This window comes from Amblyomma mixtum, chromosome 2 (assembly GCF_055824585.1).
Source record: "Amblyomma mixtum isolate Tamu chromosome 2, ASM5582458v1, whole genome shotgun sequence".
NCBI lineage: Eukaryota > Metazoa > Arthropoda > Arachnida > Ixodida > Ixodidae > Amblyomma > Amblyomma mixtum.
Window position 1 is genome coordinate 266,025,108 of NC_143013.1, and position 19,563 is coordinate 266,044,670.

General features: G+C 49.2%; 1 protein-coding gene across 3 annotated transcripts in view; it reads left to right on the top strand.

Moving 5' to 3' along the window:
* LOC149363874 (uncharacterized) overlaps nucleotides 1-19,563 on the top strand; it is a 186,530-nt gene that overhangs the window by 141,998 nt on the left and 24,969 nt on the right. For all 3 annotated transcript variants that reach the window (XM_089573854.1, XM_089573855.1, XM_089573856.1), the window contains exons 3-6: nucleotides 13,951-14,120; nucleotides 14,905-15,010; nucleotides 16,305-16,405; nucleotides 18,462-18,623. In XM_089573854.1, coding sequence (XP_089429980.1) covers nucleotides 13,951-14,120; nucleotides 14,905-15,010; nucleotides 16,305-16,405; nucleotides 18,462-18,623 — 539 coding nt within the window. The remainder of the gene's footprint in view (nucleotides 1-13,950; nucleotides 14,121-14,904; nucleotides 15,011-16,304; nucleotides 16,406-18,461; nucleotides 18,624-19,563) is intronic.

Here is a 19,563-nt window from a genome sequence, read left to right on the forward strand (position 1 = left end):
CAAAACAGGCCAGACTCCCATGGCAGTTCACTTTCCCTTTTCACTTTCTCCTCCTCCCCTGCATCGCGTTCGTTACTTTTTTTCCCTTTAGTTTTGGACGTCGTACAAGCGGCGACCGGCGCCGGTTCTGTACGCGATGGCATATGGTCGTCGTCGTCTTCCGCGTGCGCCGCCCCATTCCCGTCCGCAAAGTCGGAAGAAAGAAGTCTCCCTATTTATTTCTCCGTTCCGGGGCATGCGGGCTGCAGCGAATGCGTTTCCCCCCTCCCTCCCTACTCCACCCATCCACCCCCCTCTTCGACCTGATTCTCATGCGCCGGGGAGTTGCTCAGGCCGCTTTACTGCAAGATCGGGCCGCCTCCTCCTCTGGTCGGAAGCGCCCAGGCCTCTCGCATCACGCCCCGGCCTCCTTCTCTCTGCCCCCGTAGTTCATTGCCGCTAATCTCCCTCTTCTTCGGTTCTCAATCAACTACATAACCTCCGCGCGCTGGCTTACAACCGCTGACCTCCGGTCCCGGCTTTAGTAAGCGCGCGCATACTCGTATAGTGGTTTGTCCGAGAATCTTCGTTTTCGGGTTGACGTGGGTGCATGCGCTCACGCGATGCAACTCGTCGAACCAGGGCGGTGGTGTTGGCTGTGGGACGTTGCGAAGAAAGAAAAATGAGAAAGAAAAAAATAGAAAACAAACAGGAAGAAGGGAAAAAGAGCGCGACCGCGCGCATATCTGTCGGTTGCGCGCGGCGTCTAACGTTTCGCCCGGAGATAAATGTTCAGACCCGCGCATGCGTTCCCGGTGCCTGCCTCCGCGGCCTCTTTCTATACCCTCAGCTTCTTCCTCTTCGCTGTCGACAGTGAAAGTTCACCGGGATGCGGAGGAGGCCGCGTTTTGCCTAGAAAGAAGGTATAGGAAACGCGTCTGGATGGAGCTCGCGAACTGAGAGATAAAAACAGAGGTTGAAGGGGGGGGGGGGGGGGGGGTAGAGAGAGAGAGAAGCCAATTATCCGGGGGAAATAATTCATCGCGGCACCTTTTTAGGCGGTGCTGACCCGCCTGGTTATACCAGAAGTTTCTTCTTTTTCTTTTCACTCTCTCACCTTACTACTGGTTGCCCCAGTTTCGAGCGCTCGCCGCTGCCCTGCTTATTCAATTATTGCGTTGCGAGCTTAGTCCCGTTTATCTCTCGGGCCATCCGCATAGTCTAGCGGCTGCTTGTTAATAATTTAGAGGGGCCGCGAGTTCCTGTGGCGCGCGCCTAGAAAGCGAAATCCGGAGAGCACTTTGTGCATAGGTACTCGGCGCTGGTGTCGTGGGTACGCACTTCCGCCTATGCGATCGTCTTTGCGCGTACGTCTCTAATAATGTATTTCTTCTTCTGTTTTCCTCTTATAGAAACATTCCTTTTGGGGATGTTATTACTGATGCCCACAAAATGATTGTACGAGCACTGACATTTACTTCTTCTCCTTCAGTACAGTGTCGGGTGGTACTGAATCCGTCTGTAATGCACATGCCCAAATTCGAACTTTAACTGGCAAAACAGTACTTTCTAAACGGCGTTACTGTATACAGTTCGCTTGCTGTTTTCGCCGGGCTCGGTATGAGCACTTCCATATTTACTTTTGTGTATCACATGATAAGAACAAACGGCGCGTATACAACGTCGGGGCAGCGAAACGGCGCTGTTTTTAGCAAAGTAACTTTCGTCCTTCTCTGCTCCGGTGAAAAGTACACTTTAAGCGATCTTTCTTCCACTTTTTCACGGCCGCCATGGCATTGCGTTCAGCCGCATCATTTGGATAGAGTAATTTTCTCATCTCGCTACATCTGCAAAAGATGGGAGCCTGCTTCCCACAGGACAGTGTACGAAACAGTACGGAATAATGCACTTTATCGGGGACAAAAGTGGTATTATACTCCACGCGGCGGGAGCCGGAGCAATGGAAAACTGCGGCATTTTGGAGAGCTAAAACCCGAAACATTAAAACGAGCCAAGCGACGTGCCTGCCGATAATAAAGGTCACGCATTGACTGTCTCGTTCCCCCATGTCGCTTGTAGATGGCGTTGCAACGCAGTTTTCCGTTGCTCCGGCTCTCGCCGCGTGGAGTGTACCACTTTTGTCCCCGATAGTACATTATCAATCTTTGTCTAATAGAGCATGTTTACGGCTGCTCTCGGTTCATCGACGCTCTTTGGTCGCTCTTGTAAACCTTCGCAGTAGCGTTAGCGAGGAATAATAACGATAATTGAGGACGCAGCATTGGTGGATGTTGCGTAAACGTCCTCGGATGTAGGGTGCACTCTCCTCGGCTTACCCTTTCTCTGGTAAAGCTCTGGGGACCGTCGCAACACTCTTATACGTTTGACAGCGTTGCTGTTCAGACCTTCATCGCTTATGAGTGGAAGATCTCTCACACGCTCTTTCATTCTTGCGTATACGGCGAACGTTTATAGCGGCCGACCTTGCGCCTCGAATCTCGTGCACACGCTATATAGGTTGCCTCATTGTTGAGTACGAAAAGAGTGTACTGCATATATAAGCTCACTCTATAGGATTCGCATGGTGCCGGCTGGGCATTTTATATTTAGTGGCTTCTTTTGGCAGCTCACTCTGGTGTATATATAGGCTTCGTATTTGCTGTATAGACCGTTCAGGCTTGGATGTGGCGCCGACGTGTACTACAGCTTTCGCAGCATTTTCTCGTGCCCTCACCGTTTTCATTCCGTTGACGTTTCGATGTACGTGTATTTTTTCGCGAACTAGGTTCTGCATATGTACCTCCTTTTTGCCCTGAAAACGCTCCCCTTTCGAAATTTCCCACCCGCCAACATCCGTCCCTCGAATTTGGGGGGTTGACCTTGTTCCATTTTGGAAGATTGCGCGCGTGAATCGGTTGAAGGCCTTTCTTCCCCCCTTTTCTCTCGTTTCCCTGGTAGTTGTGTGTTTTGGCCGTCGTTTCCGGCGCTCCGATGTGGCGCGGTCGACACTCAAGGTTACCGTGTTTGAAAAATCGCGCTCCGCCGTTTAACGAAGCCAGCCAGCCACCCGGCCCACCGCTCTTTTGCGTTGCGACGGTATCCCGGTCGTGTTCAAGGTTTTTCCTGAAAAATGGAACTCCACAACTGAGCCTTTCTATGCCCCCCCCCCCCCCCCCCCCCCTCCCCCCTTTTTTTCTTCGTCTACCCATCTGTACCGAAGGGTACCGAAAGAAAAATTCGGGAAAAGGGAAATTGAGGACCGCGTTGCGTGGAAATGTTGGGAAGAAAAGAGGAAACCGGAGGCACTGTGGCGGTATAGCATCAAGGCCGTCTGACGGAAAGGGGAAAACGAGGTCGTGTGATGCGACTGCGCCTGGAAAGCGAGAGAAACACGTGCTTCGGCGCAGCGTCAGATACGCTGCGGAAAGGAAATGGGTGTATTCGTGGTATACATTGCGTGAAAAATGAGTTGCAGCTGTACGAATCCAATCGCTATAGCTTTATTTTGTATATCAAGAGCGCCTTGGTTTAGCTCTGACTCCGAACGGGTTGGTGCTCGTTTGGGCTGTGTATACTGCTGGCGCAGTTTTAGCTCGACGCAGACCGCAGCGGTGGCTATAGTGGTTTGAGCATCCGCTTCGCACGTGGTAGGTACGGGGTTCGCTTCCCAGTGCCGCTGGTATAGGTACCCACCGGTGATATGCAGTTGGCGTAAGCTTTCCCCTGGCCTTCTGGCGCTCGGCTTATTTAGGGTGAAGTGCCTGGGAAATTGGTCTTTGACTCCACCTTGAGTGGACGACAAACACCGTGTGCCTTGGCGCTCTTTGGCAGTGGATGCCCTTGTGTCATAAAAAATTCATCACGTGGTCAACATTAACATTATCAACATTATCAAAAGTATAAGACACAGCAGCTCAAGAACTTGGAGAAAGATAAGAAAACACACATGCACACACTCAAAAACACGACAAAATAACTCAGCCCTTGAAATATGCTGTTAATATAAGGGAAGAAATTTAAGGAAAATATAGGGAAGAAAGAATATGGGGCAGATGACCGGTGCTGCTCAGGTAAATGTTGGAAGCCAGTCTAGTTTCCGAGACGAATCTCCCGTAGTAGAAAAAAGATATTGCAGCAAGTGCGCCTGGTTTCGTCATTACAGAAAATGTACACCGAGCGACGCAAGTGTTCACGCACGCCAATTATACGCATTTCTTAACGAGAATGCCAAGGGTCGGCGAGCGAGCTGCATTCAGCTTCGATTTAACGCAAGCGCCGCTCCGTGCACTAGACAGTGCGGCAAATGCGTTCCCTTAACGACTTCTCTGTTCCATAAATATTGTTCACTTCTGTGCCCCGACTATAGCCTTCTGTGTTCGAGCCACTCTGCTCGCGCGCATTACACACCAACGGGTCCCCATTCATCTCCGTGCGAGACTTGTTGTTCCAGAGCGCCATCAATCAGCTCGGGACGCGCTAAACAAGCGCGCCCAGTAGCAGCAGTGCGCGTTGAGCTTGCCTCCTCAACAGCTGGTTCAAACGAGCAACCCTATCCCCCCCCCCCCCCCCCCCCCTCCCATTCCACAACCAGTGTACATTGAGGCTCCGTTGTCTTGTACGCACGGCGTTCTCTCTCTTTAGTTGACCCCTTGGCCCATTGTGGTCTCGTGCTCGGTGTACCACGTCGTTTATATCGTATACGCTATTTGCCCCGCAGCGCAATCTGTAGTTTCACGCATGCTCTCCATACATCGTTGACGGCAGTGCGGCACCGCAGAAAAAGTCGTTTAAGCACGTTCCGTAAGAGGCCCAGTGCAAATAAACGAGCCTGTCTGACAGACGCTGAAAGGATCAAGATGCCTGCGCTCTAATTTTTTCTTGCTGGTTGCTTCGGAGTGGTGGGTTTGCCGCGGCGGGCGCGGGAATTCGCGGAAAACCGCACGTTGCCTGCCTGCATCTATAGCCCCATCCCCCCTCACCCCTGCCTCTCTCCTCGTGTTTTGAGCCGTTGGCTCTGGCAGTGCGGGTTTTAAGCGTTACATGTTTTTAGCCCTCATTATCATCATCATCAGCATGACTACGCCCACTGCAAGGCAAAAAAGCCTCTGACGCCGACTATAAGAGCGAATTTATCCGAAATAATCTGAAACTTTCCGTCCAGTTCGTATCTGGTGAAAAAAAAAAAAAAATCTTCAGCCCAGAGCGGGATCTGAACAGGCGGTGATTTCAAACCAATCAGCTTCGCTTCCCTCTGCCTTTTGGACCACTGAACCATCGCCGCAGCCTCTCACGATCCGGTTTGGATATCGCCGTCTTCATCATGATTGGTAGCGTAGACGAGTGCTTTTCCTGTCTGTCCTGTTTCTTTAGCTGGCAGTTCTGTCAGTATGTCAACTGGCTCAGACCCTGTGGCACTTCTGAAGGAAACGAACTTTCGTGGCCGCCACACTCGTGGAGCCGTTTTTAGGTTTGGTCCCGCCTCTAGTGGCATTGTCTTTTTTATGTACTTTTTTGCTTTTCCTGGTCTGCTTAACGCCAGTTATGTAAGCTGCCTTTGCTCTTTGAGGTGGGCAGCATCACATGCGTGGCGGCTTGGTTGTACAGACTTCTACACGCGAACAGGAAGGGACGCAGGGCAGTGTGGGCGGCGTAGTCCCAACTGGCGCACCGCCTGGTCACACGTCACCGGTGACGTGGGTGACCATTACAAGGCAGTCAGTGATGCATACTGGTTGTTCGATTCGGTGTTTTATCTACATGGACAGTGGGAGTCGACGCAGGAACTTAAATTAACCCCTCCCTCCTGCTCCCCTCTCACGCACATAGCTGTTCCAAGCACACCTACTCATTCTTGTTCAGCGTACTTGCTGTTGCGTGCTGTATACCTGCTCGAAGCCGCTACGGATTCTGCGCTCGCCTTGTGAAATTACTGTTTCGGAAGTGTCACGCAGCCAGTCTTGGGTGGCACCGGCTTGATTTCATGCATCCGAAGCGCGCTGGGCGGACACCGTGCCAGCGTAGAATAGTGTGGCCTGCAAGAATATTAAAAAATAATAATAAAATAAAATGCCTCGCCCGACCGTGACAGCAGCCGGAATGTCGCGCCCCGCGCTGCACGCTCTATTTAGGAGCGGCTCTTCGCGATGCGCTTGATAAGCGGCTCTTCTTTCACGGCCACTTCTTCCGAGTGCCCCGGTGAAGGGAATGAGGGCTGTGCGTGGGTAAATAAAGAGCCCCGAGGAGGAAGCAAGCAAGGAGGAAGCAGCGATACACTCGAGCGGCCAGGGCAGCTGAACACAGTGCGGGATCCGCATGTGTGTGTGCATATGGACTTAGTTTCTGCCGGGCATTAGAGAGAAGCGGCGCCATGGGTGCCCGGGTAGCCAGGCCGGCTCGACGTCGCGCCGTCAAGACGGCTTCTCCGCCGTGCAGCGGGACGAGGAAGAGAAGGAGACCCGGCTCCTCCACTTCTCGGGCGCCGCCGCCACGCTGCTACGCAAAGCGGCGGCGATAAGCGGAGAAGCGGGTCAAGGACGGCGGTGCCGCCACTCCTCCCCACATCCCCCATCTGCGGGGGAGAAGCGCCGCGCGCACACACACACACACACTGCCACGCCAGCCAAAAGACAAAAGCGCAGCACCGGCGGCCTAGAAGACGAGAAGACAGCAACGACAGCCACCGCCGCCGAACTGTGCGCGCTACGCTGCTCTTTCCCTCCCCCACAACACACACACACACACGGTGGACGAGGGGGGAGGAGGCTGTTCCTCAACCTGGTGGCGGTGCCTCTGTGTGTGTCTAGCGTTTGTGTGTGTGCGCGCGCGCCTTGGTTTTTGCGGCGCCGGCAGGCATCCGCGGTTGCCGACCTCGTTTCCTTCGTCCCGCCGCCGCTGTCGCCTCCCCCTGGGCTTCTTCCGCTGCGTCGCATCCGTCCGTTGAGGCGCGCGCGCTCACCTCCTCGGGGCCAGAATGTCCGTGGCAGATGCTTCTGTCTTCGGGCTGCTTGAGGGTGCGACAGTTTCGAGCGTGGATTTGCGCTCCCTATGAGAACTCCGCGAGCAAGCTTTGCACACAAACTTTCAGTGGGCCCAGACAGTGACCGACTACGCGCTTCGAGCGATGACAGCGTGAAAGCGGTCGGTGTTTAGTTTAGTCCACGCCTCCTGGCGCTATGCCGTGGCCTTCTCAATCCTTCCAGCGAGGGCTGCTCTAACATGTCTGGAATTGTGGTCTTGGATCGCTGGATTGTGATACGAGAACTCAGCTTGGGGATTTTTGCCCAAGGGACTCCATTGGGTACAGTAGCTGCAGCCGAGCATTCATTTTGCGAGCTGCCGGTCACACTCTCGGCGTTTCTTAAAGTACTGCCGAAGCTGTCGAGTCGGGAGGGCCATGCAATGGCGGCGCCATGATACCACTGGTCATGGTGTCACTAGCAAAATTGCCGCTAAAATCGCTGGCGTCGCGATGGCTGTTTTGGACCGAATAATTCTCGCACAGCCGCGTTCAAACGGCCTGCTTATGGCGCAAAGGCGCACTCTTTGTCAAAAATATGCAGTCCAAGGGACTTGCTGTTAGGCAGTACTATAATGGTAATCGTGTAACACCTGCGGATTTCCTCAGCTCCCGAGGTGTCAGGACAAGTGCTCCGGCACTCTCCAAGAGATTTGCAGCGCTGACGCACGATATTGACCCAGAAGCATATGTTCTGCGGGCCGCATGTATTTTCAAAGCCTGTACGTTGGCATTCAGCTACTGGACAGACCGCGTCCCTGTTTTTTCTTACCCCTTCTAGGACCTGCTAGAGAGGAAAAGAATTGGCAGAGACATGTAAGACTGCATACGGGTGGGAATGCGGAAGCATCACTGTCCCTGAGTGCACTGTTTACGCGCAATGTTTGTACGATGTGGGAATCTGGCTTTCCGCCGTCGCCTTTGCGCGGCATTGCCGGCCTCCCGCGTTGTTTCTCCTCTTTCCCTTGCTCCCGCCTCAGGCGGTGGAGAGGCGGCTGGGTGACTAATCACTGTCATTTAGCCACAGCTCCGCCCCGGCTCCCCAAGGGCCTTTGCCATTGGCGCCTTTTGGCGGGAATTTGGGACCCGCTTTGGGCGGCCGCGCCCCGCGCGACCGTCCGAGCGGGGCCCAGAGAGAGATCCCTCCGAGACAGCGTAAGGTGCGTACGTTACTGTTTGTCCGTGCCGGCTTTGCCGCTCGGACCAGTGCTTACTCGAGCTCGCCCGCACGTGTCCTCTGACCTGCAGCGGCTCGAGCCTGTCCAGCGGGGTCCAGCGACCTCAGACAGGCGTACCTTGCGTTGATTGCCCACTCTCTCTCGCAACCGGCCCAACGGTCGACACGAGAGAGAGATCACAGCACTGCCGCGGGGACATTCTCCTGCAGCGGCGTGCTAGCGGCGCATATTGCTCGAGTCGCTTCGTGCGCGCAGCGGAGCCTTGCTCCTCGCGCGCCCCCGGGACGGGGTGACGATTGAGTGTGTGTGTACTGCTGAAGGACGACGTGAATAAACGTCTCCTTTGTGAACTTGGAGGCCTATTTCTTTGCGGCGAATCGCTCTCCTCCCAGCGGAGGTTGAGTGCACCGCATCGGTGTCCCAGTGTGTGTGTGGTGACGGCTGATCGGGGCCCTTGGCTCGCGCGAAGCTCGAACCCGCGGTGGGTGGTGGCCTGTGTCCACGTAGGAACCCACAACATGTATTAAAAATTCTTTTATACGATTTTCATGTATGACGCCACTCGGAGCGCTGTATACGACGAACGGTTGCATCACACTTTTGATAACGAAAGTCTGGGACTTGACCAGAATATGTAAGCTATAAGCAGCAAGAAATCATGTGACACCACCCGCAACGCTGTACGACAAACGGTTGCATCACAATTTTGGTACGAATTTTGTCGGGAAAACCCGCGCCACATTGAGGTCGGCTAGTGGGGAGCCTATGTTTGAAGTGGCTGTGCTCGGCTTGCTGTGTGCGTCATACGGCCGCTTGATGACGTCACCTTTTTTTGCCGTCGCTGGGATTTTCTCTACCATATACGAGTACACGCACCTGGCACACACATGCCGCCGGCTTTGCCCGTAATGGACTAGTAACCGATGGGCACTGAAACTCCCTTGGACGTCTTCTGGACGTCCTGTGGACGTCCATGGGATGTCCAAGAGAGTTCCAGTGTCCATTGGGTAATGCTTTCGCATGAAAAAGAAAACGCGCTTAGCCTCACTGGATTGTCCAGTTGTGCTAGGAGAGGCTTTTTCGTGCGCCTTTAAGTTAGGTCCCTCTGTGCACGTCAGACGCGTGCTCTAACGCGTTACTTCGCTTTGAGATTCAGAGTCCGGCTTTTTGTGGCCGAACTCGGTGGCCCTGTAACTAGCTTTGCTGTTCCCGCGCTTCATTTTTCCTGTTCTCTTTCGTGCTGGTGGGGAGCGGTTCTGAGCTCGTAAGCTTCGAGAAGCCAACTCTAGAAGGCAGCGGAGTCGGTCCGACACTCCGTATACCGTGTGGCGATGCCTCGAGGAGAAGCCAGCAGTGGGCTCGTTTACCCGGGGTTGCCAATAGAGCATGCACGCCTGTTCGACATTGCGGCAGATGGCAGGGGTTAACACGCCCACTTGGTGAAGGCGGACGATCTCTGTCCCGGTTTCTCACGGTTCGTAACCAGAACAGGAACGCGTGTCGAATTCTCTTTCCTGTGCTCTGCCGTGTCTGCATCGTGTCTGTCTCGTATAGACGAACATCTGTTTACCCTCGTTAGGGGAAGGATCACATGTCCTGACCACATGGTCACACGTCCGTGGCGTAAAGCGCGAGCCGCACGTAAAACCAATGGTCGCGAACCAGAGGCGCACCTTACCTTCCGGTTCTAGCCCCCCTCCCCCAGCCTTTCTTTGTAGCCTTATGGCAGCGCTTGTGTGGATGTTTATGGGCAGCTACTCCCTGTTAACGATCGAGAAGAGTTAACGAAGTCAAATCTCGTTAATTCGAACTCCTTTATTTAGAACTTCCGGTTTATGCGAACTACCAATGGTCGCCAACCAAAGGCAAACCTTATCTTCTGGTTCCAACCCCCCGAGCTTTCCTTTGTAGCCGTATGGCAACACTTGGGTGGATGCTTATGGGTAATTACTCCCTATTAAACCCCAGAAACGAACTAAGTCAGATGTCGTTAATTCTAACCCCTTTATTTCGAACTTCCGGTTTATGCAAACTGGCGCTTAATTCAAATTCCGCTTAATTCGAACAAACCTTCGGTCCCCTTTGACATTTTATTTTGAAGCGAAATCAGCCATGCGATAAAATATAGGGGGAAAGTGTTGCTATATCGAAGAAATGTGAACGCCAAGCGCAAAAACGAAAGCGGGAAGGGATGCAAACGGGGCATGCGCTATCACTTTCGAGGAGCGGTCGTGGCAGGCACTTTCGAACTGATAATTAGCCACTGAAGGCATACTGTCAGTTTTTTTTTAATTTTCTGCGCTCTTCGCATTTTAATATTCGTTTTGTTAAAACGACCACTAAATAGTCGTGGTTGTGGTGAAGGTTGGAGTTGCGACTGTATGCCAGTCAGCTGAAGCGGCATTCCATCATGCCCCCTTCCCCTCCGTATTTGCTACGAAACCAAGATTAACAGCATTACAGTAATCTCCGACGCCTAGAGCTTGTCTTGGTGTTGAATTAGTCATCCTTCTCTCTGTTGTCGTTGCGGGCGCCTAGTTTTCGGACAGCTGATGATTTAAAAACGGGTTAAACAGCTCTCGGCAGGTGGCATCGTCGTGCACATTGGAGAACTGTTCTAGCTGTGATGTAAGGTTTAAATCTGTCTGCAAGCCCGTTTCCATGCACCCAGAGTATGTAGCTGCAGAATTTACTTAAAGGAATGAATTCAAAAACTGCCGTACGTCTCGCCGTTTCCCTTCCTGCCGCAGGACTGCAGACGAAGAGAAAAACAGTTAAAAAAAAAAGTAACGATGTTTCCGGAAAGGTCGCGAGGGGCGTTTACAGCTTGTAACCCGCTTTCGACCGCGTTCTGAAGCTGCGAATACTCGGCCTGTAAGTAAACGGTGTACCTGCAAAAAAAAAAAAAAAAAAAATAGGCGCGTAAAATGCGGCCGCTCTCGGCGTCTCCTCTCTCCTTCCGCAGTCTGGAGGAGTGTCACCGTCATTATTGATGGAAGCGGCGCGCTGCGGAGTCTGGCACGCAAGTCAAGCACACACACATGTTCAACAGACAGACGGACGGGGAGGCTGGCAGACTGAACACAAACCCGCGCGTTTCCCCGGTGAAAATGAGACGTTCAGAGACGAACCGGAGCTTCAGCGTAAACACGGAAACGCGGCTCGAGTGTGGGCGTGCGGCTTGCTTGCTTGCTCTTGCCTGCCTCCCCGGGCCTTGCGGACCGAAAGGTTTGCTCTCCCGTGAAGAGAAAGTTCGCTAGCAACGCAGCGAGGGGGTTGATCCTCCATGCGTGCACACGTGTTTGTTGGCACAGGACGTTGCTGTCGTCGTCTTTTCTTTATTTCCAATTATTCATCTCTTTCTTTTTGTCTGGAATTGCTTCTTGTTTTCGTTGGCAGACGAAGCGCGCTGTTTGTGTTTCATTCGCACGTTTGTTAAACTCGTCTCGCGCGTCTCCCCTCAACTGCGTCTATTTCGTGGCGGTTTTTTGAAAGCGTCTTATTGTTATTTTTTTTTAATGTCGGATGTTTCGGTAGCGCCGGGTTAACGACCTGTGTTGCTGCCAGACGACAGTCTTTTATTTTTCATGTTTTGGTGCAAGGAGATGAGTTCTGCGGTCAGGAAGTGTTTAGATCCGCTAGGAGCGAGCGCCGCTTCCTATATGCGGTATTTTCTGGGGTCTTGGGCAGCCATGTCCTTCTGCCCGAGCAGCTAAGCCTCGTTTGTGCCTCTGCTCCGAAAGCTGCTTCGCTACGCGTGTTTGACTTAACGAGTCGGTGCTTTGTTCTTCGCTCCCTGTTCTACAACAGACGTCCTGATTGCGTAGAACGTTTGAACAGGGAACAGGGAATAAAAGCTGAAATTGGGAAGAACGTGTCATGACATTCAGGCAGCGGGCTGGTGTTTTCTTGTCCGTGTCCTTCTGCCTGTTTAACAAAGTGGCTTGTCGGGCTAGTTGGTTATGCATTTATCCGAACCAGCCCATGTCCTTCTGCCCGTTTAACAAAGTGGCTTGTTGGGCTAGTTGGTTATGCATTTATCCGAACCAGCCCTTGTCCTTCTGCCCGTTTACAAAGTGGCTTGTTGGGCTAGTTGGTTATGCATTTATCCGAACCAGCCCGTGTCCTTCTGCCCGTTTAACAAAGTGGCTTGTTGGGTTAGTTGGTTGCGCATTTACCCGAACCAGCCCGTGTCCTGCCCGTGCGTCCTCGAGCACCCTCCATAAGTTTGAACACCGCCTGCACCTCATTACCACTGTAGTATAATGCTTACCCCGGTGGCGCAGTGGCTATGGCTTTCCGTTGCTGGGAATGAGTTCACATGTTCTACCAGGCCGCTGGGGCAGCATTTCGATGGAGGATAAATGCAGAAACACCCATATACAGAAGCTACAATGCACGTTAAAAAAAGATCTCCCAGATAATGGGGCCCTTCACTGAAGTATCTCTCATCGCCACCCCTGTTGGTTTAGCAAAAAAAAAAAAAAAAAATAGTTATTGCTACTGTAATAACGTACGGAAAAGAACCTCAGACGAAAAAAAAAAAACGTTTTCCGGTAGCCGCACAAGCTTTGAGCCCTGGCTGACGTGTGTATATATAACGTGCCCTGCACACTTATTTTACGAATATTTTACATTTCGCATTCTAGAAGTAAGCAGCTAATTCTCAATTTTTCTGCCCCATTTCCATCACCAACATCTTTTTCTCCTCGAGGTCCTGTTCCTAAACTTAGTGGCTGTGGTGGCAGGAGGTTTGGCGCTTCACTAAGCGAACGCTTTTAGCACCGCTCCTCCCTGTCTTTGCACTCTTTCTTTCGGTCAGTCTACCTTGTCCTCATCCATCTCCTCGCTAGCCAAGAGCGGGAAACCCACATCTCTATTGTGCGCTGTCGGAAAGGGAAGGAAAAGAGCGAAGTTTGCGTAACCGACCGCGGTGGCTGTGCGACGTGGGCTTCACTGCGCGTTTGAATGTCGTGAGGTGGAACAACCTTTAGGTTGTCTGATCTTGGCGCGCAGGTCACATTGCGCATGTGCGTGTGTGAGTGCGCTCGTATTCGTGTTTTGAGCATGTGTCAAAATGAGCTAGTCGCATGTAATGTGCAGTCGGGGGCAAAAGTCTGTGGACCACGTGTTCTTCAAATGAAGCCTATAGCTCTGCTACTAGCCGGCGGTTGGAGATCACGCTTATTGTGGAGGTGAAAGTGCAAAATTCTCCACAAGTGTGCTCCAGCCACCGAATAGTAATAGTGCTGTAGGCTTTGTTTGAGGAACACGTGGTCCACAGACTTTTGCCCCCGACTATACTTCTGGGAAGATCGCGTCGTGAGTTTGTGGCCATAGACATGACTGACATCTACTTCCGTTATAGCCCACGTAGTTGATTTGTAGACTCATTCGCATTTCAAAGCTTGTCTCTTCGTTAGAAGAGCGGAATGCAGACTTTGGAAAAGTGGGCTGGTTAATGGATTTTATCTGCCAAAGCAATAACAGACGAGCCATACAGTGGGAACGGATGGTTCAATTTATAGCAACAGGTGCCCTCTAATGTGCTCGGATATCGTACAACACACAGTCTTTTTTTATCAAGTCTCCATGAAAATGCTTCCGCCGCGACCGTGATCGAGCCCTCGAACCCATATCTTGTAAACGTACTACTTGAAGTTAAATGGTGAAAACAAGTGAGCAAATTTTCCTGTGATGCATTGTGGTTTATGCGTGTCATATACATACACTGAGTTCCCTAGCCCAGCCATGACACTTCTTTTTTATTACGTGCAGGCTCTGGGAAGACAACCCTGCTGAACGCTCTGGCTGGTCGTATCCGCACCGACTCCGGCGTGACGCTACTCAATGGCGAGCCGCTGAACAAACAGCTCCGCCGGCGCATCTGCTATGTCCTCCAGCAAGACATCTTCTTCCCGGACCTCACACTCAGGCAGACACTCAACGTGGGTACCTTGCAGTCAATTTTGTAGTGTGTAAGCCCATCATGGGGACAAAAAGTAATGATGGTCTATCATTACCCAAGGAAAAATATAGGCAGGCTAAGTTTTTTGATTGATGAAAAAATAATAGAAAGAAAGTCATACTTGCGAAACAAGCACAGTATTTGAGGGAAGTCTGCTAAAGGAAGGAAGAAAAGGTCCGTTAAAATACCATATTAGCTCTGTTAAGGCTGTTGAAGCTTTCAAGTAAACTATTTTGACAACAGTGGTTTAATGTAAATAACATGCAGGTCTGTCTCGTGTGAGGGCGCATTTTTGTGTCTCTTTTGTATACGCATAAGCTTTCAGACTTTTTTGTTTGTGGTGCTCATGTTAGATATATTGAATGAAGCCCTGCAACTTCAGGTTTTTAATATTGGCCATAAGCGTATGATATCTTTTACTGGCTGCAAAGAGTGGCATTTTAAATGTAAGAGGCTGCCCTAAGGTAGTCTTCTTAGCGTACGTGGGGCTCTCTGTGCTGTTTTAGGGATATCTTAGGTGCTCTTTTAAGTCACCTCTATAGTTATACTCAATATAGCTTAAAGGAACAAATTTCAGCTCCCCTCCGCACCCCCCCCCCCCCCTACTTTCTTCCTCTCTCTCGCTTTGGAAGAAGTAGTAAATGTCACATTAAAGAGAAAGCTAAAATATATTCAAGTGCAGGAGGACCTCTTCTCCTGCATCTTTTTTTTATATATATATTTTTTCAATCTGTAAAAATGCAGTTGCATTTTTCTTTTTCCAGTATACAGCACAACTACGGCTCCCCGAAAGCATGTCATACCACGAGAAGATGGAACACGTCAACCAGATCATCGATGTCTTGGACCTCTCAAGGTGTCAAGACACAAGTACGCCCGCATACCACTTTGATAATTTTCTTCCTGATTCATGAACTGTACAATCCATGGTCATGTGTTACGAGTCAGTTGATTGATTTTTGCAGGCTATTTAGCTTGAGCATTGGCAGCAGTAGTAGAAATCAATTTGAACTCTTATGTCTCTGTGCGATGGCTCAGTTGTTATGGTGCTCGGCTGCTGACCCGGAAGATGCGGGTTTGATCCCGGCCATTTCGGTCGAATTTCGATGGAGGAGAAATTCTAGAGGCCTGTGTACTCTGCAATGTTGGTGCGCATTAAAGAACCCCAGATGTTCGAAATTTTGGAAGCCCTTCACAGTGGCGTCCCTCATAGCCTGAGTCTCTTTGGGACGTTAAACCCTTATAAACAAGTGTGAACTCTTATGCAACAAGCAATAATTAGGAAGTCCACTTCTTGGCTATGGTATTTTGGTACCACCTGGCAATCAAAACTGCTTTCATTTGCGACTTCTGTTGAAGCTCATGTTGTCTCTCTAGATTTCTTCACCAAACCCACATGTGATAAGTATTGGGATGTGCCAGTAGCCTACAATTTTTAGTAAGCTTCCTGATCAAGTGTTTTACGCAGCCTTCAAAGCTACATTTAAATATATTTTTAAAACACTGTGAATGGTTTGCAGCACCAAAACGTAATTTTAATCTACTTAGTCAGGAGATGAACGTAGCTGTTTTCTTTGTTTCTGTGTATATCATTACTGGCTGCACATTTTCTTGTAGCTTTGTTGCTATGTTGCTATGCTTTTTTTTTCTTTTGCCGATGTCGCAAGGCCCTCTCTTGCAACTCTCGTTCATGGCTTTATTGACCCGTTTCACTATGTTCAATTTAAGTTATGAAAATAAATAACTTTTCTTTATTTTATTATTATACATGTAGCAAGCTGCAAACACTTAGCAGTGTAAATAAAAAAATGATCAGTGCAAAGTTTTCGGCATGACATTTTTTGTAGTCCAAATTCTCTTTTGCATGAACACACAAAGTGCGCTATTCATGTCTGCAACCAATACAAAATTTGATACTATTTCAATGCTTTCCGTGTTAAATATGACAAAGCAAAAAGATCGTCTAGTTGGTCGCTTGTAACGCATAGGATTGGATGCTTGCCAGCGCTAGAGAAAAGAGATGCCTGAAGGTGATGCAGACAGAACGCTCTGTTCATGATGTTCGTCGCTTCTAATTCTTTTCCACTTCAGCACTGGCTGGCATGTTTTCCAATGCTTCCTTGTTGAAACTGTAGTACTGACTTGCTGTCTGACTCCTTTGCAGTAATCGGGGACGTGATGAAACGTGGCTTATCTGGTGGTGAGAAGAAGCGTGCGAGCATAGCTTGTGAACTTCTCACGAACCCCACAGTCATGCTCATTGACGTAAGTATGCATACAAATTTTTTAATTTTTTTTACAGCAACAACCGTTAAGGCCGTCACCCCCCCCCTTCCCCTCTTTTTCTATGGTGTGAGACACCAGGTGCACAACACAGAATGCTGACTGGTCAAAATGGAGTGACATTACCAGACATTACTAGCTACTTCATCATGCTGATACACCATGCTGGTTGGCCAGTATGCCATGCATTCTTAAAGTTTCATTATTATGAGTAGAATGCGATAGCCTTTAATTTCACATAATTACTCATAATTAGCATACTCATTATTACTTATGTATGCATCAGTACATCTCTAATACACTTCACTAGGTCAACGACCACAATGCATTCACTAGGTCCAGCTTCATTCGGCTCGAACCAATGAGGCTTCGTGGCCTATGGGTAGCGTGCTCATTTCACAGTCCAAGAGCCCTGGGTTTTATTTCCACCTAATTCACCCAAATTTACTTTTTGGTGCAATTACTTTACTTTGTATATCCAAACGATTCTAAAATGTTTGTGATCAATCCCAATGCTCTAGCACTGATTTATCTGACCTTTTAATTTCTTTGCTTGTGTGGTAATTTTTGTGTTACAGCTACTACAACAGCAACAACAATGGCAATGCTGGCACCGGCTTTTCTGTGAAATGGGGCCTTTTGCACTATCATTGAAAAATAAGGGACAAAAAGTTTTGAATGCTGGCAGTTTTTTTCCACACAACTCCCTCACTGTGATGCCAAAAATTGATTAGCAAACGCCGGCTACTGAGAACATTTTTGACATAATTTTGCATGCAAGCTCTATGTACACAGCTTCCAACTGGGCATTAAAAGGTTGTGGTATAATTCGGCTAAAAAAAATTGAGGACCGTAATTACTGTAGAGTTCAATTTTAGCCTTCTCATCAGTATAGCAGCTGTGAGTTTCAGCATGCTTGTGCCTATACCTTGTGCCTCTCCACTCTCCGCCCTATTGTTTTTTTCGGTGGAGAATGCTTCCAAGCTGTGGTGATGTCAGCCTGATAAACTGTTGCTTGCAACAGTTTGTTTCCAAAAGCTATGTGTTATGTTATGTCAGTTTATGTGCTACGTTGACGTAACTAGTTGAACAAGGCAGTGCCATCACAACACATTCCTTGTATGCTTTTCTCACCAAGTACCATCAGGGTCTGGTGTCAATATTAGTGCTTGCAGTCGGCCTAGAATTCAGTCCTTGCCCATGTTGGGATGTCTTCATGGTTCTGGTGGCAATCACAGTTGATTAGGTAAACGTGTGGCTTTGCATCAACGCGGCTACGGTGATATCAGTTGAAGCTATTAATATATTTACTCATCTGACACCTGCATCACCGACAGGCATTACAAAAGAAGGATCGCACTACCAGAACAGGTATACTTAGTTGACATTGGTTGCCAATCAGGGGCCACAGTTTTACTTCAGCTTCGCAACGATAGGCCTTCTTTGCCTCATCTAAACAAAAATAAAAATGCAACGTTGTGTGGTTTTAAGTACTGCACTATTATAACATGCTACGCAGATGCGTTGTGCAGGAAAACTCATATGGTGCATACAAGGCTGGTGAGATGGTTCAGAAAATGCAGAATGTGGTATTTTCAGAAAGAAATGAGTGCTATATTAGAAATGAAGCAGTATATTCCAGAAAAGTCTTATGTGCCAACTGGTACCATAACAAATTGCATGAGTGGTAGATTTTCACGGTGGTAATTCGGGCTACACGATAGTGGTTGCCTGGGGAATCTGGGGAATACTGACTCTTTGCATTTCTCATTACGTTACTAAATTAATCGCTGGTGTTGTTTCCAATGGGCTGTAATAAGGCATTTTCTTTCCTCATAAAGGAATGTGGAAATAGGCTCGTGTATAGGGTTTGAAAGGTTGGACATTTTCTGAGGCTTGGATGGCACAACAGTTCTGTGAGACCTCTATCCTTTGGCTACAGTGTGCGAGCACTCATACAATAATTGTTTTTTGGATGTATGTGATTAGCTTTTGTAATTCTTTTGTGCTGAAGACCTGTTGCTTTTTATCCCTGCAGGAACCTACATCAGGCCTAGACTCAAGCACAGCACATTCACTCATGTCCACCCTGAAGGAATATGCCCACAGGGAAAACAAGACCCTCGTCATCACAGTGCACCAGCCTTCTAGCCAGATATTCTACATGTTTGACAAGCTGCTACTACTTTGTAATGGCCAGGTATGTGTTTTAATGTTAGCTTGAACTGCATTGTGTTTTAGCCGTTAACCATTCACTGGTTCCAGCAGGAAATGTACTGAGTAAAACCTGACCCCAACTGGTTTTGGCTGAAATGGACCGCCTATTAGATTCTATACTGGCACCAATATGAAATGTGCAGCACATACCATATTTTCCGGTGTGTAAGACGCGGCTTTTTTTCGAAAAGTTTGCTGGTGCGTCCTATACAAGGGTGTATCTTATACATGCATTTTTCGTTTTTTTTTTTGCGAGTTCAGAAATTACTCAGGTTCATGTTCAAGCTTTTTTCACTGAAAAAAAATATCACTACCAATAATACGGTTGTAACACGGTTAATACTTCAATACGGGGACCGCCGTGCGCAACTTTTTTAGGTGAACTTTATCATGAAACGGCGGGGATGATGGCTTCCGGGATCATAAACATGCAGCCGTTTCGGAGGCCCCAAGCAGAAGTAATGTGAAATGCCAAAAGATGACGGCAATCATGCTTCTCGTCATTGTCAAGACAAGTCAAGACAAGCCAGCGTTTTTTTTAGTCACCCTTTGCAACTTTGTTTGCTCCGTGTACGTAGTGCAGGGAGAATGTTTCAGCCGCGTTGCCTCCACAAATATGAAAACTTTTTGATAGCGCATCCGAACATGAAGACTTCGAAGGTTTTGAGTAAAAATAAAATGTTGTTATGGACATAAGAAGAGTTCTTTCGTTTTTTTTTTCTTCTTTGCTGAAACGTGGGCGGGTATGGCCTGAGTGTTGCCTTTTTCGATCACTTAGCTTTGCTTAAGAACTTCTCACAGATATGGAGATTTCACGATGGTCGCACAAGCATGTTTAATTAAGCCTCACTAGCCCAACGGGGCAAATTGGGTTGAGTCTTATACACTTGGTGCATCTTATATACCATCTTTTCCAATGACAG